At 40.4% G+C, this 20,113-nt stretch overlaps 1 protein-coding gene across 2 annotated transcripts in view; it reads left to right on the top strand.

The window, feature by feature from the left end:
• Positions 1 to 20,113, top strand: part of BTC (betacellulin) — a 41,707-nt gene that overhangs the window by 4,537 nt on the left and 17,057 nt on the right. The window contains exons 1-2 of one of the 2 annotated variants that reach the window (XM_075285349.1): positions 16,944 to 16,990; positions 17,171 to 17,269. In XM_075285349.1, the coding sequence (XP_075141450.1) occupies positions 16,945 to 16,990; positions 17,171 to 17,269 (145 nt within the window). In that variant the 5' untranslated portion in view covers position 16,944. Of the gene's footprint in view, positions 1 to 16,943; positions 16,991 to 17,170; positions 17,270 to 20,113 lie in introns of those variants that run through there. The other variant, XM_075285355.1, reaches the window with a different exon arrangement.

The following is a 20,113-nucleotide window of genomic DNA, read 5'->3' as shown; positions in this document are numbered from 1 at the left end:
TGGACAGCCCGCTTCAAATCATCCCACAGATGTTCAATGATATTCAGGTCTGGGGACTGGGATGGCCATTCCAGAACATTGTAATTGTTCCTCTGCATGAATGCCTGAGGATTTGGAGCGGTGTTTTGGATCATTGTCTTGCTGAAATATCCATCCCCGGCGTAACTTCAACTTCGTCACTGATTCTTGAACATTATTCTCAAGAATCTGCTGATACTGAATGGAATCCATGCGACCCTCAACTTTAACAAGATTCCCGATGCCGGCATTGGCCACACAGCCCCAAAGCATGATGGAACCTCCACCAAATTTTACAGTGGGTAGCATGTGTTTTTCTTGGAATGCTGTTTCTTTTTGGACGCCATGCATAACGCCTTTTTTTATAACCAAACAACTCAATTTTTGTTTCCAAAATGAAGCTGCCTTGTCCAAATGTGCTTTTTCATACCTCAGGCAACTCTATTTGTGGCGTACGTGCAGAAACAGCTTCTTTCTCATCACTCTCCCATACAGCTTCTATTTGTGCAAAGTGCGCTGTATAGTTGACCGATGCACAGTGACACCATCTGCAGCAAAATGATGCTGCAGCTCTTTGGAGGTGATCTGTGGATTGTCCTTGACTGTTCTCACCATTCTTCTTCTCTGCCTTTCTGATATTTTTCTTGGCCTGCCACTTCTGGGCTTAACAAGAACTGTCCCTGTGGTCTTCCATTTCCTTACTATATTCCTCACAGTGGAAACTGACAGGTTAAATCTCTGAGACAACTTTTTGTATCCTTCCCCTGAACAACTATGTTGAACAATCTTTGTTTTCAGATCATTTGAGAGTTGTTTTGAGTAGCCCATGATGCCACTCTTCAGAGGAGATTCAAATAGGAGATCAACTTGCAATTGGCCACCTTAAATACCTTTTCTTATGATTGGATACATCTGGCTATGAAGTTCAAAGCTCACTGAGGTTACAAAACCAATTTTGTGCTTCAGTAAGTCAGTAAAAAGTAGTTAGGGGAATTCAAATCAATAAAATGATAAGGGTGCCCATACTTTTGCACCGGTCAAATTTTGGTTTAATGCATATTGCACATTTTCTGTTAGTACAATAAACCTCATTTCAATCCTGAAATATTACTGTGTCCATCAGTTATTAGATATATCAAACTGAAATGGCTGTTGCAAACACCAAAATATTTAGAACAAAAAATGATTAAGAGTAATAGGGGTGCCCAAACTTTTTCATAGGACTGTATGCACATGGGGATACCTAACATGTTTGTTTATTTTTGTTTACATCATATGTTTTCTAAATATAAAGGTGTTTTTTTTAAAAAAAAAAAATTTGTTTATAATTGTTGTGTGGGGTGTGTTTTATTTTTTTTATTTACTTTTTCCCTGTCCCACAAGGGAACGTGAAGTTGGGATCTCAGATCACCAGTGAAAGGTCCTGTAATCCATAGTATTGCAGAACATCGCACATCAGTTCTTATGGGTACTACGCAGAGACAATCAGGAGGCCATAGTCCAGCCTACTGAGTACCATTGTACTATTGTATTGTATTATTATTATATTGATGATAAAAGCTGAATAGCTGTCATGACGTGGCTTTTATCACCGTATTCTTTCTGCATACACGTGAATGTGTTTGAAGTCTCCTGAATTATTTCTTCTCTAGCTTTTTGATCATACAACCTTGATAATGTGCACTAAACCTTTGTTACTGTGCATCTAGTAGTGATGTGTGCATTACACCTTAACAATGACTGAAGATGATTCCTGGTTTGCTGTGGTTCGTTGAGTTTGTCGATATATAGACCACTCTGTGAGTGTGCCAGATTGGGAATAATGGTATAGTACAGGATTTCACTAGTGATAACATGGTTTTAGCTAACATTGCAAAAAGCAAACAAAACAAAACAGCAGTGCATTTATTTCTGGGAACTCCGACCTGTCCTGGCAGGAACAATGATGACAAACTGATCACACTACATATACAGTACAGTTCAACCACCATTCTCAAGATAGATCCAAAGGTGGGACTTTGTACACAACTGGTGTTTGTGTATTTGGATCAGTTTTTTAAATTTGTCGTTTGTTTCTATGAACCTGTTATTGGCTTTGTGTTGATTATTGCTGTGCTATTGCTTCACTATAAGGCTCTGTTCCCACGGAGTAACGCGCCGTGCATTCAGACACATATACACGTGTCAGAGTGTGAACGCTCAAAACAGATCCCATTCACTTCAATGTGTGCCAGCTTACGGGTGTTACACATTGAAATCAATGGGAGGCTTTTTAACCCTAATGATACAATTTATTTTTCCAAAGAAGTGCATTTATAGGGGGGAAAAAAGTTTAAGAACATGGATTAAAATATAAAACATTTAATTCTTTTGTTTTTATATCCATGTGATCATATGATTGCATCTGTCTAAGGGTATGTTCACACTTCAGTATGCCACCCATCTGTTTGAATTCAGTTTGACACTTCAAAATGGACTGATGCACATACTGATTGTATACTGACACCTTTTTATGCTGATAGCAAACGTTCTCCATCCCCTAGAGGACAGATAAGGGGATTAAAAGTAGCAATTGTAAACAGAGTAGAGATAAGGACATTTATAAGGAGATAATGACATTTATTATATCTCTTTATCTTTACTCTGTTTACAATTGCTACTTTTAATCCCTTTATCTGTCCTCTAGGGGATGGAGAACGTTTGCTATCAGCATAAAAAGGTGTCAGTATACAATCAGTATGTGCCTCAGTCCGTTTTGAAGTGTCAAACTGAATTCAAATGGAAGGATGGCATACTGATGTGTGAACACAGCATCAGCTGTTCATCTAGGAACATCAGTGGATATTGTACAAATACACAGTAAAATAAATTGTTGTAATGTTAAAAGAATACCCCCCATATAAAACAGATTCTTTAGGTTCTCTTTGTTAGGCTGAGTTCAAATAGGGTATTCTGGTCAGGATTTTGAGGCCGCATCCACCTCAAAATCCTGATCAACAAGACGGCTCCCATTGAAATCAATGGGTCGGTCAGTTCTTTGTTACCAGGAGCCGTTTGTTCCAGCTCCCGGAAAAAAGAACGGACATGCTCATTCTTCAGGCGGAGTTGCCTCACAAATCCGTTTGAAGACACATCCTCCTTCCGACTAGACTCATTCATTTGGGCCTAATCCAGGGCGGAGTGCGAAACTGAATGCTGGGCATCTAGTGCAAGCAACCCCTATTTTGGACCAGAACCTTAGGCAGCCTCCGCTTCAGGTTCCGGGCCAAAAAACCCTGTGTGAACCTGGCCTTACTCTTTGAACCCCTTTGTCAACCAGTCATCTCATGTTCTACACCAGATATAACACAGTAATGCTTCGTTCACACTTGTGCCTGGTATCCGTCTGTTGCAAGTTCGCCTTAAGATCAGAAAAACTTTTTGGAAACTATTTGTTTAAAAACTCATTCATTTCAATAGGTTTTTAAAATTACCTGTATTTTGAGCCTTTCTGCCGTGTATCTGCTCTTTTGAATGTAAACCAAAGTTGGACTTGCAGGACGTTGTGTCCATGCAAAAAATAAGGATACAAAATAGACCACCTCAAAACATTTTTTTTTTTTTTAATTTTGAGGTCTGTGAAATGTGGATTAGAAAAGGATTACAATGGATAGTCATCTGTTTGTGTCCGTTTTGCAATCCATTTTTCCCTCTGCACATGCTCAGGATGAAGAAGGGAAAAAGTAAAAAACGGATCGGTTAAAGACAGCCACAAACTGAAGAAAACTGGCATCAAACTGACATTTTTTTGATGGATACCCATTGACTATCTATCTAAAAAGACAGATCCGGGCATTCGCTGTGTAACCATTTGGAATCCTTTTTGTAACAAACCGCTTTTTATTTTTAAACTGTTTGAAAGCGGATGGATATCAGGACTATGCATAACGCTACGGTCATAGCTGTGTTGGGTGACCATTCGGGGATTCCAACCCCCATTCCACTTGAGAAATGGATTTTACGGGTGGAAACCCATCGGACCTCATTATAGTCTATGGGGTCAGTGCATTCCCATGGGGTAACCACATTTTAAGCAGTCTAGGTTTTCGTTTTTTGGGAATGGAAACCCCATTGCCAGTGTGAGCTTATCATTATATATAATACAGCTCTTTGCTTTATGCAATAGCTGATGCCTCACTGATACCGGCACAGCTGGAATTTTTTCTCTAGGGACACCATTCCCACTTACCAATATAGAGCATAATTATCATATCAGGTACCAAAAGTAATTGCATTCACTCAAGTGGGCTTGAGGGCAACAGAAAAAAATGACAATAATTAGTCAAGCAGCACCTACTGTATTAACAGATCCTATAAACCGGAGTTGATGTAGATGGTGAAAGAAGCTGCTGCTGTGCTTTTTGCACCAAGCTCAGGAGTGGCTACAGAAGGAATGACAAACATAGGAAGCGCTTAGGGCTAGTTCACACAGGGCAAAATGGTCAGGATTTTGACATGGAGTCCGCCTCAAAATCCTGCCGCTTCCCATTGAAATCAATGGGAGTTGGTCATTTCCTTTTTCGGTGAGTGGTTTGCTCCCGCCCACAGTAAAAAGAAGCGAGCTGTCCTTTCTTCAGGCGAATTCCGTGTCTGATTCAGCTGCGGCGTCTGCCTTGCGACACCACCCTCCAGACTAGGCCCATTCATTTGGGCCTCGTCCGGAGCGGGAAGCCACAATGGAATGTTTTCACGAGGAACCCTTTGTGAACTAGCCCTTATACTTCTCCCTTCTGCTCAATCCACTCCAGGCTTTGGCTCAAAAAAATGCAGCAAAACAAAGGCAGCTTTTCTGCAACGTCGGGCCTTAGCCTAAAGAAGTTATTTGGTTGTTGAAAGAAAATAAAAATGAAAGAGAACACTAGTTAGTTAGTTAGACCTGCTTAGTTCTCATCTGTAGCGGGTATCTGCTCCTCTGGCTGGTCAGATAGCTACAGCATATTATTGTTTTGTTTTTTGTTTTTTTATTTTATAATATTTGTAGCTTTTTTTTTTTTTTTTTTATATAATCAGATAACACCTTCCATCTATTTGTCCTGCACATGAGTTCTTCCTGGATGACTCTCTTCTGCCAACATAGTAAAGGTATCACATAGCAGTAATGCCCATACAGTATGTTGGAGGGGGAGCTTAGTTACAGCAACTACTAATACCTGCAAAACAGTCAGTACCACTCTGTACATAGATAATTGGAAACACACTATACTGGAGAGCTGAAGTGTTTGTTAGATGAAACAACCTGGTTAACCTTTCTATAGTCACACAAGTATCAGGTTCTCCAACTTGAAGCAACACTAACACGTAGAATATAGGTAGACAATAGACAAACATTAAATATCCAGCACTTCCCACCTTATCTCATTGTTACATTTATAGAGGATTCTTATGTTTAGTGTTTGAAATAGCAGTTTGTAAAACTCTTCATGCCCGTATGGAAGATAAAAACCGTTATACTTATCTAGGATCTATATACCCTGTGCCTGTGTGTTATGAAGTGGAACCAGGAAAAGTGAAGCACTGCTTCATTGCACGTGTGACCAACCTAGGGTGCATTCATAGTGAAGCACACCAAAGATGGAGGCAATTAACCCCTGTGTTCTCTGCAGAATTTTTACAAGATGGTTTCAGGAGTGCTATAGACTAAAAACAGTGGGAGATTATCCTATCCTTCCTACTAATATTATAAATGTGAAAGTTTGGATGTTTGTTCCTCAGTGACGCCCAAACGACTGAACGGATTGGCGTGAGATTTGCCACATACCTAGATGGCCACCGGGAAGGAAAGGTAGGCTACTTCGTATACCGCTCCAGCCCCTGAACTCCCCAACGTTACCGGCAAAAATCTGCTCCAGCTCCGCTGCAGGACCTGAGATGACGTAAGCCCGGCTCTTTCAGCTGGCCTCTGATAGGTTCGCATCACGTGCGGGGCGGGACGATGGACAATGTGCGCTCCCCGATAAGTCCGCTGAAGTCTGTGGGCGTGGCCGATGGAGCATCTGCGGCTCTGAGAAAATGGCGGCTGCTCGCGGCTACAGTGCGATGCTGCCATGCTGATTCAACTAAGCGCCGCTCGGAAGGTCCAGCGGCTGGGAACACTCTGCGCCCCTGCCAATATGCCTCACACTCCCAGGTTGGGTCCGAGGCAGCTGCGCAGCCTGAATGTACGGGACACCGCACGTACAGCGATTATGCCGGCTGGGTGTGTATACCGGTGCCGTGAAGGGTATGTTGCTAGGCGCACCACCCTGGGTACACAGAAGCAGCGTTTCGGTGGCCAGGGGGCCGCACGGGAGGACAGTTCAAAGGAGAGGGGTTTGGGGGCCCAGGAAGGTGCACAGAGCCGCGTGCCTGGGGGCCCTTGGGGGGGGGGAGGCAGGGGGGAAGAAGAGGGCCACGCACGACGAGTTTCGGGAAAAAGAATTTGGGTGTCCAGGGAGGAACCCAGGACCGCGGGGCAGTGAGGACGCAAAGGAAGCATTTGTGGGCCGACCCAGGAGGGGAGGGTCCCGCAAGATGGCTTCCACTGGCCCATGGCTACTGCTGCGCAGAATGGGACCTGCAAGGGAGGACTTGATGGTATGCCACACAAAAGAGGGGTTTGAGAGTCAGCGGGGGTTCATGGACGCAGCCGCATCGTCCACAACAACGACCCGTGGACGAAGTTGTGGGCAAATGCTAGTCTCTATATACTTTAAATATGTGTCTGTATTTGTATATTCCTTCAACAATGACTTTTCTTTAAGGGGTTGATTAGATTAGTAAAACATGGCTACTTTCTTCCCTAAGCATCTTCACTCTTGTCTATAGGTTTGTACAATAATATCGCCTACTCCTATTGAAGAGATTTCAAAGTATTTAGATGTAAACATATAAAATACACTTCCAACCTATTTCCCTTAGTGACACATTAGCCTTTCCCTATTTAACAAATAAAGGTCTGAGGAAGATCTGGATGAACACACTTCAAAACATAACCTTTTCATAGTCACTTCCTAAATAAGATTTATTTATTTTTTTTTTGTCTTTAAGCACTTGAAACCTGTGAGAATCTATTATTAGGCTGTGTGAGAACTAAGGTAGGGCATAGTTGTGCTCAGGAATGTACCTGCCTCTCAATACCTGTGGTTATAGGAACACCCTATGTTTAGGTCTCAGATGTAGTTTACCAGTCTGGAACTATTTTTAGCGAAGTGTTTATCCTATGAAGCATTTTTGGTTCGGGCTTACATTACTTCGCATACTACCTAATTATTAGATTTCTCAAGCCTGTGAATGTTGTCTTATAGCAGAGTAGACTTTTCATTAGAATGCCATCATCATCTAGGGTTTTGTTACTCATGATATGTGTTTATAGTTGGCATAGGCTTATGGTTACAGTGGCCTATGTTTATGCAGGTGACATAGTCAGAGCTTTAATGAATGGTTATTGTAATTTGTCATGTCTTTCTGGTCAGCCTACAACCATCAGGACTCACACATGGGGGATCCTTCAAGATTGCTGCATTCCACACAAGTCTTGATGATCTCTGCTTCGTAGGGAGAATGCACCTAATTTAGGATGAGGTCATGCCCCGTTATTAACGCCTCCTTTCAAGAGTATGTGCTCGACGCTAAAATATGCACTGGCTCGTAAAACAGCACTTGCAACAATTTAAAAACTTTTTATGCCACTTTTTCGGAATAAGGTCTTGAGAAATGTATCCTGTGGTTTTCATGTTATAAAAAGATGCAGTTGGCAAATTTTCTTCTTTCTGGTGTAGAGACTTGGCAGCAGCTCTGTTCTCTCTCTCTACACTAGTCACAGAAGAACCTTGAAGGCATTCATAACCTGCTATAGAACATATCTTGTAGGTCCTGCTTAGAGGAGCAGCACAAAAGCAAGGTTTGCATTACTAAAACATTGTGACTGCTGGAACTAACAGGGACTGTGGTGATGGTACTGATAGGGTTCAGTATGGTTAATGACACCTATTAGTGTTGACACTCTGAAGGTAAGTTCACACTGGGTTTTTTGGTCCGGAACCTGAGGCAGAGACCGCCTCAGGTTCCGGATCAAAAAACTGGTAGCCACGACTGAATGCCGTGCACTGCATCGGCATCCAGTTGTGCACTCCGCTCCAGATTAGGCCCAATGAATGGGCCTAGTCGGGGGGAGGGGGAAGTGTCTTCAGGCTTAATTGTGAGGCGAATAGGCCTGAAGAATGAGCATGTCGCTTCTTTTTCCAGGAGCCGGAACAAACGGCCCTAACTGACCAGCTCCCATTGAAATCAATGGGAGCCGTCTTTTTGGTCAGGATTTTGAGGCGGATACGGCCTCAAAATCCTAACCAAAAAACCCTGTGTGAACTTACCCTTAAAGGTTCTGTGCCTGATAGAAATCGGGTGTAGTGTAGCTGGCACTAACAAAGGGGTGGTGTCTGGCACAGATGAGGAGGCTATAACTGGCACTAACTGATGGATAACTTGCACTATTTAGGACAGTGGTTAATAAACTTTCTGAAACCGGGACTCCCTTTAGGTGAGACGCTTGTTCAGGACTCCCCACTACTGTACTTAGACCCATTTGAAAAGTAGCAAGATTTTGTGTCTATTATGCTTTTTTACTTTTTTTTTTCTTCACACACCTCTGCAACACACATCTCTGCTACCTCCATGTTCTCCCCCACATACATCCCTACTGCCTCCACTACTTCAGCCCTACCTCTGTTTTCCTCCTCTCTCTCTCTCTCTCTCTCTCACTCACTCACTCACTCACTCACACACACACACACACACACACACACACACACACACACACACACACACACACACACACACGTACGTACAGTTTGTTGTCTACACACACATGTAGTGTATGTTGCTTCCCCCATGTTTTGCTCATAAAAAAAACAGGGATTGTCTTAGCATTTGACATGGTTGCAGTTATATTGCAGACAATTTGAGAAATCAAAAGATAGTAGTTCAAGACTGCTGGGGGGGGGGGCTAATAAAATGTTTTTAAAAAAAAGTTTTAAAATATATATTTAAAAAAACTATAAAAAAAATAAATGTACAAATTCTAATCCCGTTTCCCTAGAATTGAAATAAAAATAAATAAACGTAAACAATTTAGACATTTTCATATTCAAAAACACCTGGTTAAAAGATAATGGGTTCATAGAACATGCACAGAGTACCATTAAGCTGTATAATATAATACCCAAGGGGTTTAGTGCATATGTGTATAAAAAGAGACAAACCAGATGACAAACAAGCAAAACAGTTTTTAAAATAAGGTGAAAAAAAAAGAAAACCTATAACGTAGAACTCTTTTGATTCCATAGATCTTGAATGATCTCTCAGATTGCCTGGTCAGTGTCTCTGTCCCAGATTAGCTATAACATTAATTTTGCCACAGATTTTATTGAAGTAATACAAATAGAAAAGTGTCCATTGGACTAGAAAAAAAAGGTTGTGTACTAGAAGGATATCACAGTAAGGATGTCTGTGATGGATGTCCATGTGACCGTTCAGGAAAAAGCCAAGTAGTTTATCTTGTAGGCTGTGGATTATTTTTTATAGCTTGCATTCTTTTAAAGGGAACCTGTCACATTGAAAATGTCTTCTGCTAACAGAATGTAATAAACAGAAGGAAAGGAGCAGACTGAAAAGTTATTTTGAAGGAAAAGATTCCGTATAATTTTCATTTCACTAAAATCCCTGCCCTATTTGAGCTTAGAAAAGCCCTATCCCATAGAACCAATAAATTGAATTGTGTTTCAAAAGTGACACACAAAAATAATAAAGTAACTCTTATAAATTAGTAATATTTAAAGTCTGTAACATTGTTCTACCATAGGCATGTATGGGGCGATTATGCTAAACTTAGTACTAGATATTAGGTGCTGGCTTACAGTTTTGTGAAGCTGTCAAATATTCCCAAAACTCTAAATTGGTGAGTGTGAAAACTATCATAAAACTTAACAGGTGTATATATTGGCCACATATTTAGAGCAGTGTAACGTGATACCACCCTTTAGAAATGCGTGAAAGTACATTTTCAGTGGTTAGGCTTTCATTTCTAGCTATGTTCGAAAGAGCTAAAAATCTGAGTAAAGTAATAAATTTATTAAAAGCAAATCTCAAATTGGAGGTCTACATATGTGACAAATACATCACCGTTGAATTAGCTGCTGTCACCTCACAAACTGCTTCTCATAACAAATCGCCTCACTCCCAGCATGTAATCTAATCACTTCTTAATATTTTTCATTATTGAATTTAGTCTTTTTTCCAACGTTTTATTAAAGATCTTGAGGCTGAGGCCCCACGGGTTTTCCTGCAGCGCTTTTCACAGAAAGTCCGCAGAGATTTCCTCTGCAGACTTTCTGCTTCTATTATACCTAAAGGTAAACCGCCTGTGTTTCCGTAGGTATAATTGACATGCTGCGATTTCCAAAACTGCAACGATTTTGGAAATTGCAGCATGTCCAGAGCGTGTATTATTATTATTATTTTTTTTTTTTCTCAAGGTGTGAATGGATTTTGCTAGAATACCATTCACGTTGCAGTGACTGTAAAACGTTGTGTATTGTAATAAAAGCAGAGGCTGCTATAACACCTCTACCGGCATCATAGACACCTAGAAAGGTAATTATATGCTATGAAAAAAGTCTCCTCCATATTACTATGCATTAAACTTTTCCTTGCCTTTACTGACGTCTGCTGTACACGTGGGTGTTGACACACCATTTAACTATGTAACATCTTTGACTGTTCAGGCCTCTACTCCATCATCCGGTCCCATGGTTTGGTGCAGGAGGTGTGTTCAGTTGTGATTTTTTTTTTTTTTTTTTGCACCTGTTGCAGTAGCACAGCTGAGGATCCATTGCTGTCTGTCAGTACAGCTAGTGCTTTTGTTCATTTGGCTACTTAGTGCTTTTGATTGACATTCCTCCTGGCCAATTAAGTCTAGGGAGGATTCCTTTAAATAGCTTTCCAGCCCACTCTTTAATACTTACTATTGCCTTGTCCGTACTGGCTGTATACTCTTTGCTGTTTGTATGTAAATTTTTGACCTTTGGCTTTTTTTCTGACAACTCTCTTGGATTCCGACTCTGCATCTCACTGCTCTTACTTACTCTGCCGGAATAAATATGGTGCAAATTCTGAGCAAAAGGCAGCATTAACCCAATCTATAATTGTATTCTGAAAATTAGAAAGTAACAAACTAGTGACGTGGCATCAGACTCTCTAAATTATGTTCATGTTCCCCTTAAGGACGTCTCTATTGGCCCTGCAGCAGGACTGATGCCACAACTCCTTGAAGCCAACAATGAAACTTTTATCTGGTTTGTCTTGCCATTGATCAGAATTGTACGCCCTGACAGCACAGGAGTGCCAAAAACAGAAACAAAGCTGAATGATGTTATGACAGTTTAGTGCGTTGTGTGCATTTGGCTTCGTGTACTGGTGTCCATTATGTTCTTTGTTCTATTCCAGCTGTATAATGGATTTTCCATATTTATCACATTGAGTGGTTTCTGCTCTGTAAACACAATGCAATATTAGGTAAAGGGAACCTGAATAAACACATACCACGGTTATTGAATTATGACTACTGAAGGGCAGTCCAGCCCAATTAAGTTGATAAAACGTAATATACACTTATGATAGCTGCTCCTTCCCCCTCATGTCGACTTCTTTGTTCCCGGGGCAGTATTCCTTTTTCTTGGGCAGTGCCCGGTATAGTCAATAAGGTCTAGCCACCACACAGATACAGCCATGGAAAAGAGTGAGGCTGTTTCTGAAAGAAACAAACCATATTTTCCCTCCTACTCATGTGGTTAGAAATACCTTCACATCATACAATCACAATACACCCTCAAGGAAGCAGCAGGTATGTGCCGCAAAACATTGAGCAACTAAAACCATTTCAGTTTATGGATGGTTTCAATTGAATGACTGTAAACGAAAGTATTTCTTTCTAGTCTTACATTTGGCAGGCTGAAAATGCAGCATTTATCCCCTTATTGTACATGTGCTCTTATGTTTATGTCCTCAGGGTCCCATCTAAAGCTGTTATAATCAGAAATTATTCTGATATACTAAACTTTTTTTTTTTTCTTTTATGCAAGTATTTAACTGGGAGGAGATAAGTAGATACATAGCATTTTGATACTATGATAAACTGCATTATTTTTACACGTTAAAGAGGTATCCCCTACCCCTAGCAGGGCTATGCAGTCGGAGTCAGGAGCAATTTTGGTTGGAGAAGGAATTGGAAAAAAAACTTGCCAACTCAGGCTTCAAAATAAAACAATCAATTTTTTAAAATTATATTACCGTATATACTCGAGTATAAGCCGAGGCCCCTAATTTTACCACAAAAAACTGGGAAAACTTATTGACTCGAGTATAAGCCTAATGCAGGGGAAATGCAGCAGCTACTGGAAAATTTCAAAAATTTTAATTGTCAAAGTTTTTGGGTGCAGTAGTTGTTGGGTGCTGGGGAAGGGGAGGGGGTGTTTTGGTTGTCTGTCTGCCCCTTCCCTGAGGTTTTTTTTTTTCCCCCCACTTGGAATTCACCCTGGCTGAATATAGGGTATCTGCAGTGCTCCTATTAACCCCTTCCTGATGGAACAGGAGCACTGCAGATCCCCTATATTCAGTAGAATGGGCACTTTCAGACACAGGGATAACTAAAGTGTATGTGTTTCACAGTAATTTTCTACATTTATATGTATTCTAGGGAAAGGAGGGATTTACAACTTTTATTTCTTTTATTTTTTTTAAAGCTTCTTTTTCATAGACACATTTTTTTTTTTTTTCTGCTTGACTTGAGTATAAGCCGAGGGGGGCTTTTTCAGCACAAAAGCTGTGCTGAAAAGTTCGGCTTATACTCAAACTCGAGTATATACGGTATACATTCTTGATATTGTATAATTTAAAGGTTGGCAACCCCAACAGGCATGAGTGGCACACGAGGCATATCTCTCTGGCACAGCAGCCTGAGTCCCTGAAGGGGCAGAACTTAAACTATCTTGCCCAGCAGTTTTGTTCAGACCACAGAGATTGCTGATAAACCCTCAGGGATTACGTCACTATCATGACTAATACTGATGCCAACATGACAACTAAGAACCAATCAGCAGTCGCTGATGTCAGGCAGTTAGCCAGGGACGCCCTTCTGCCCAGCAGCGCCTATTGCGCTGTACTGTGGAGCGGGGAGGAACGCCCCCTCCCTCTCCTGATAATACTCGTCTATGGACGAGCTGTGTGGGCAGAGGTAGGAGGCGTTTCTCCCCGCTCACACTGTACAGCGTGGTAGGCGCTGCTGGGCAGAAGGGCGTCCCTGGCTAACTGTCAGAAACTCCCTTCTGACTGTAAAGCGCTACAGTACCAGGACCGATAGCGCTTTACCCGGGGCACAGATCGGGAAAGCCGACAGTGCGCTTAATTCAGCGCCCTGTCAGCTTTCCAGCAGTATGTAGAACTGCCTGTGCCCCGGACATGAAAGGTCCTCTTTAAGTGGCTCATCAAATTAAAAAGCTGGGTTTCATATATCAACCACACAACATACATTTCATTTTGTCAGAACAGATTTAGAAATATGAGCTGCGCTTTGATTGGTCGCTGTGAGCAACAAAACCACTGTAGTCACAGTTTCAAGGATGAGACCTGTGTTCTGTCTGGGAACTATCCATGTTATGGTTAGACTTCTGTGGTTTATGGCGCTCTATGTGAAACTGTTTGTAGGCCTTGTTCATACAGTACTGTTTTGTTACGTAAATTACTACTGCCATGCTTATTTCTTTGGTGTATTGAATAATAATTTTTGGTAAGCATACAGCAAGTCTTATGGCCGGTTTCACCAACGCATGTTAACTCTAACTGGTTGTTAAATCAGAAGTTAACTAAGCGAGCTATTTCACCATCGGCAGTTAGTGTCTAACTTCCGATTAGTGGCACTAATCAGCTGTTACCGGTAACTGGAGAAATTTCTCCAGTTAACTGTTGAAAACATGGCTGCCGATCGAACACACGCAGGCAAACCATCATTTTAGGCCACTTCTCCCATTAATCTTCACAGACAGCAAACACAACTGAATTGCAGTTACATGCAAAAAAACAACAAATCCATATTTTGACATTTCACCGGTCATCCCACTGATGAAATGCTAAAATATGGAGGTTTTGATCTTTTGCATCATCCAAACACATTGGATATGCAGAAGACGGAAACCATAGAACGGAGACCCTGAACGCAGGTGTGAACCTAGCGTTAGTTAGTTTTAACTTCGGTTAGCTAACTGGAGATTTAACATGCGTTGGCGAAACCGGCCATTAGACTTTTTTTTTTTTTTTGTCTTCTGTAAGGAATTATCCAGTTTCTACTATTGATGGCCCATCATTAGGATTGGTCATAAATATTAGATCTGTGGGGTCTGACACCTAGGACCCTCACAGGCCAGCTGTCCTGTCTACATTACTCCTCATAGTGTAAAGTGTAGGTACTGCAACATTATCCCATTGCAGTGCAATCTGCAGACAGCATGTTATAAAGCAGGAAGAGCTGAACAGATTAATCTATAGCTTTAAGGGAAGAGATTCAATATAACAGTATTATTTATCTGTATATTTCTCTGTCCTTTTTATGCTTAGAAGTAGTAATTGAGTCCATTGGGTGGTCCTACCAGTTATTGACAGTCATATAGGGGAGGCTGTCAGTCACAGTTAGGTAATAAATGGATAAATAACAAGTTAAAATGAATCTTTTGCCACAAAGCGATATATCAGTGTATCTGCTCAGCTCTTTCTGATCTATAACTATTGTTCTGCATTTTTATGGTGTCAGGTTTGCTTTAACCTTCCTACATCTCCAAGTAGACTGCAGTTCTTGTATTTTCTTTTTATCAATACTGGTGGTGGATTTGATTGTAGTACGAATCTAATATTATTATACATTGAAGCCTGAAAAAATGGGTCTGAAAATAATTAAAATAAACAGTTTCCCTGCATTTCTTATTAGCAGTGCGTAGGACTTTGTAGGAATCTGTATGCTTCATATATGTGTGTAGTTTTCAAGCATCTTGCTATAACGTTTTTCTTCTAGACGACACAAAATCCTCATGTACAGACGCCATGAGGGTGAGCCTACAAATCTTATGGGCATTTTATCAAATATGTCATTGGAAAATACAAGGGTGTGTAGAGATGGCTGTACGTATATTTATTTCATGCTCTGGGTGTTATTGCAGTGAAAGCCTGGATACTATGACTGCATGGGTGAGATAATCTGATATGATTATGATACATCTGTCTCTGCTGAAAAGTCTCAGCTGTGAAGTCTATACTGTCATACTGTAATTGCTGTAAAATTATGAGCATTTGAGGACGTGTTAGACTAAATGTATTAAGCACATGTCCGGTGTATCTTTTTGTAAGCAGTGTATTCACGTAATGTACTGCGACATGTAGATTTTATTTTTTTTCAGAAAAGATTTGTGATGGTAATGGAAGGCTCTGACAATAAGAATGTGAGCCAGCTGGTAAAATTAGGGTGAGGTGGAGTGACGATGCCAAAATGCGCCCTGTGATACATCAAGCGCAGAGCTGGCCATTCCTAATGACTGTGACTTATCACTTCTGGGCCAAAAAAGGAGGGATGAAAGCAAGCCAATGAAAAAATACATGCCAGATTATGGCAAAGGAACATACTGTAACTGGGGTATGTGTAGTGCATTCAAATAGGAAGTTTATTTTTTCGCATACACTTTTGTTTAGTACAACATACAATTTGTCGTTTTTTTTATTTATTTATTTTTTTTTTATTTTTTATATCTACTACTGTTTTCTATATAGCACCAACATACAATATTTAGCAGCACTTTACAAACATCGTAATTTTCTCTCTATCCAAAGTAGGCCCCACAGGACGTAAACGCCGCGATTTGAAAAATCGTGGCATTTTACAGTGCAAGCAAAGGGGCTGGGATTCATGCGAATCTCATGCCCACTTTGCGGAAAAAAAATGCTGTGCGGACACGCTCCAATTTGCAAAGCTGTTGCGGCTTTGCAAATCGCAGCATGTGAATTATATCTACGGAAACGCTGGCGGCTTTCCCATAGATATAATGTTAAGAGAAAGTCCGCAGAGGAAAACTCCACGAACTTTCTGTTGAAAGTGCTGCGGGAAGAACAGCAGTGCGTTCACGCCGCAGTTCTTTCCACAGCGCTTTAGCACTGCAATTACAGCCCATGGGGCCTTAGCCTAAAAAAGAGAAGAGGAATATTTTTACTCCATGACTGGAGAGGCACACAAATTTGCCTATACCCAGGGCCTCTTTTTCTGTGATTAGCTCACATTTTTCATGGTGTATCCACTTTTTATGAGTATTAATAAACACTAAGTTTTTTTATTTTTTGTTTGACCATTCAAATCTGAGTTCCATCAACGTTTTTAAATATGTGAAATGTAAGATGTGGCTGGAATAATATGTAATTTTCTAATGACACGTGGACTTTTATGTAAATATACAATTCTAAATAAGTTTTATTACAAGAAATGTAATTGAGGATGTTACGCTCAATCACAGAGACCTCATACTCTGTAAAAAATGCTGCCATCTTTCTGTCAGTCTGTATTACTGGGAGGGATCTACAGTGTAATCGCTGAGTTACTTTTAGAAGCTGATGTATGAAACAGCTGCCAAACGCATTACCTAGCAAAGCTACTAAAATAGAAGGCCATGTGACATGAGTGGACATCATTTTGTTTTGGCTTCCATGTAAGCAATTTAATGCCCACACATATACACCTCAGTGGATAAAGCATGCGCAGAAACGTCATGCTACACACTACAACATCTTAAGTAGCAGCGTGATATAAGTCACTATTGGACAGGTCAGATGTGTTTGCACAGCTATGACACTGAACAGCTGTGTGTCGGCATTTGTAAGAAGTTGGGACTTTGTTTAGTATTATATGACTTTATTCTTGTACTATGTATAAGCAAAAACTAAATTCTAACCCTATTGAAAACCTATTTATAAAGTGAAGAATTTGTTGTGAATTGTGAAGAATTGAAGGTAGTGAAGAATTTCTTTCTGTTAATTTTTTTTTTTTTTTTACAAGGCTTTATCGTTTTACCATGGGTGACTTCAGATGAAAATTCAACTGCACGTCCTGAAACAAGAAGTTTTCCATGCCCCGAATACATAGAAAACTGCTCAGGTAATTTCCTAGTGTCTAAAAGACAATAATATTAGAACAAATGGAGCTATTGTTAAGGGTAAATACATATATAACTCTTAAAGATGTTGTCCAGGATAAAAAAAAAAAAAAAGATTTAAACATTAACCACTTTAGTACAGGGACAATTTGTGGTCCAGGACCAGACACATTTTAGGTTTATTTTGTATGTGCGGTTTTGAGGGCTGTAACATTTTTCCCGTATGTCTCAGTCAACTATTTTTAGCTTCTTTTTTCGGGGACACATAGGGCTTTATTTGTATGTTATTTTTATTTTCAAATGTGTTTTAATGTTTTTTTATATCCAGGAAAATATAAACAAAATAGGAGGGAAATTGTGTCTGGTTTTCAATTTATTTTATTTTATTTTTTATTTAATAACACGAAGTGTCACTGAAAAACTTTATAATATAGTTTTTCCTCTCCGTTACAGTAATTTTTGTATGGTGTCGTTGGGGGTGGGGCTATAACCTTTAATAACAGCGTTTTATTAGCGTATTATTTTTTTTATTATTATTTTATTTACATTTTTTTAAACTTTATTATATATTTTTTCCAGATTGTGTCCCCATAAGGTGATAAGAGACCTTTGGGGACATCTGATCATTTTTTTTTTTTTTTTGTACTTGAGGCTGATTTCTCCTATAACTGGGGCTGGTACATTTAGCCTCAGTTGCAGGAGAAATCCAGCCTCCTGCATGCTGTATATACAGCTTACTGAGCTGATCTGGGTCCTGTAGGACCCAGCAGCTTTTGCAAGACTCTGCTCCCGGTGGATCACGTGACCGCCGGGTCAGAGGGCGGCTGAATTATGGCAACATCCATAGCTGTGTATACAGCACTCCCTGAGGGATAATGTAGAGGACAAGGGATAGACACAGAAGGTCTAGACCAGGGAGGGTAAGTGTATAAGAGTTAGATTAAGGTGAGTGCCTTTCTGAAAAGATGTGTTTTTAAGGCACACTTTAAGCTTAGCATTTTTCAAGTTGGGTAGGAATCTTATTGGCCTGGGTAATGCTAAGACAGTTGATGGAAATATTAACTATTGGAATGTGCCAAGAACTTGGTGAAACCCAAACAAGCCTGTGAGAATTATAGTCACTGTTTTATACAGGGATTTCCCTCTGACTCATCATTTGATATAATGCCAACTAAAAAGATTATGAAGCAGCCAGCAAGTTTAAAGAAAACGTTTAGTGAAGATTGTGGCCATGAATATCTGGATTAGTGTTGCCCTCCCCGCCAAAAACCCCCCAATATAAACAGGTGTCAAATTTAACAACCCCTTACCACATAACAGGTAACCTGGTAATATGAGGATCACTTCAGGATTGGGACACATGCTGCTGTTGTCAGGGATATCAGATGGCGAGTTATTTGCAAGGGAAATTAGAGGTATTCTGGTTTCAGCAAACCAAGGTTTATGCTTTGTCTAATGGAAGATATACATTTGTCTAACAAACTTTGTTTCTTGATCTCACTTAATAGAAACCTTCAGGTTTTTTTGTTTTTTTTTACTTACATGATGTTCATGAAAATGGGATACCACTTTGAGCATTATATAATACCATAATGCCCTGTGAAATCTGTGAGAAGATACATGTCACTCCACTGGCGTTTGGGTGCTTCAAGTAGGGCTCCACACCATACACATAGTATTGAAGAACTGGGCATTCCAAAAGATTGAGATGCAAATAAAATTTGGTTTATTATATTATGCAATCCATATAAGTTGTAACGTTTTGGTTGCTACGACAACCTTCATCAGACAGATTGCAGAGGTAAAGTGGCTGCCTGTAGTTAAATGGCCGGTGGAAATGCTGATGGCATAGACATGGCTCCTTTACTAAGTAAATGAAACATTATGACTTATATGGATTCTATAATACAATAGACTGAATGTAACATCCTTGCCCGTCTTGTCTTTGGCACGATCTTTCGGCTGCATGTTGCAGTGCTGGAAGCGTTTCCAGCTGTGATTCCTTGCTTTAGGTTCTTCTTGTATTGTCTGAACACTGTCCTATTCCCTCACCGCTGTAATTGATTTTTCACCACACCCATCTCCTTCACCTTGGTTTCCCTCTTCTCTTCTAATAGTTAATCTTAGCCTTACCTGTGTGATTGACAGCCTATCGTCCTGTCAAGTCTAGGGCGGATTCTTCCTTCCTATTTATTGTTTGCTCACATTCACCTTAGCACTTGCTATTGCCTTTGTTACGTTCTGGCTTTCTTTGTTCGGTATCTCTATTCATATTTCTGACCTCTGGCTTTACTCTTGACTATTCTCTCGGGTTTTGATTCTGTATTGCACTGCTCGACTGGTATGGACCCCTTGACTAGCTAACCTTCCTTTTTGTTGTTGTTTGTCTTTCTGCATTCATCACTTATATCATAAGAAGGGACTGCCGCCCAGTTGACCGCGGTCACCTAGGGCAGTCAAGCAAGGAGGCAGGGACAGGAAAGGGTTCAGCTTAAGGCTCACTGTCTTTCCGTGCCCCTTTTCCCAAGGTTCACCAGCAGCTACTGCGGAATTGCTCTTATACCAATTCTCTTAAACCGTATCTTATTTGCATCTCAATTTTTTGGAGTGCCAAGTTTTTCAATACCCTGTGAAATCTGTAGGCATCCAGGAGGAGACACTGTTTATATTGGGTAAAGATAGTAGATAGTTGTCAGATTGTGAGGTCCCCTCAATTAAATCAAAATGCAGTCTAATCTGGCATATGTTAAGTGTTTTGTAAACCAGACTATTGAATTGGCTATGAAGACTGTAGGATAGGTCATTAATTTGAGATTGGTGCGTGTTCGGCAGTTTCCCATAACAAT

Source organism: Leptodactylus fuscus, chromosome 1 (assembly GCF_031893055.1).
Source record: "Leptodactylus fuscus isolate aLepFus1 chromosome 1, aLepFus1.hap2, whole genome shotgun sequence".
Lineage (NCBI taxonomy): Eukaryota > Metazoa > Chordata > Amphibia > Anura > Leptodactylidae > Leptodactylus > Leptodactylus fuscus.
Note: the sequence above shows the minus strand (reverse complement) of the source record. Positions and strands in the feature narration are given on the sequence as shown.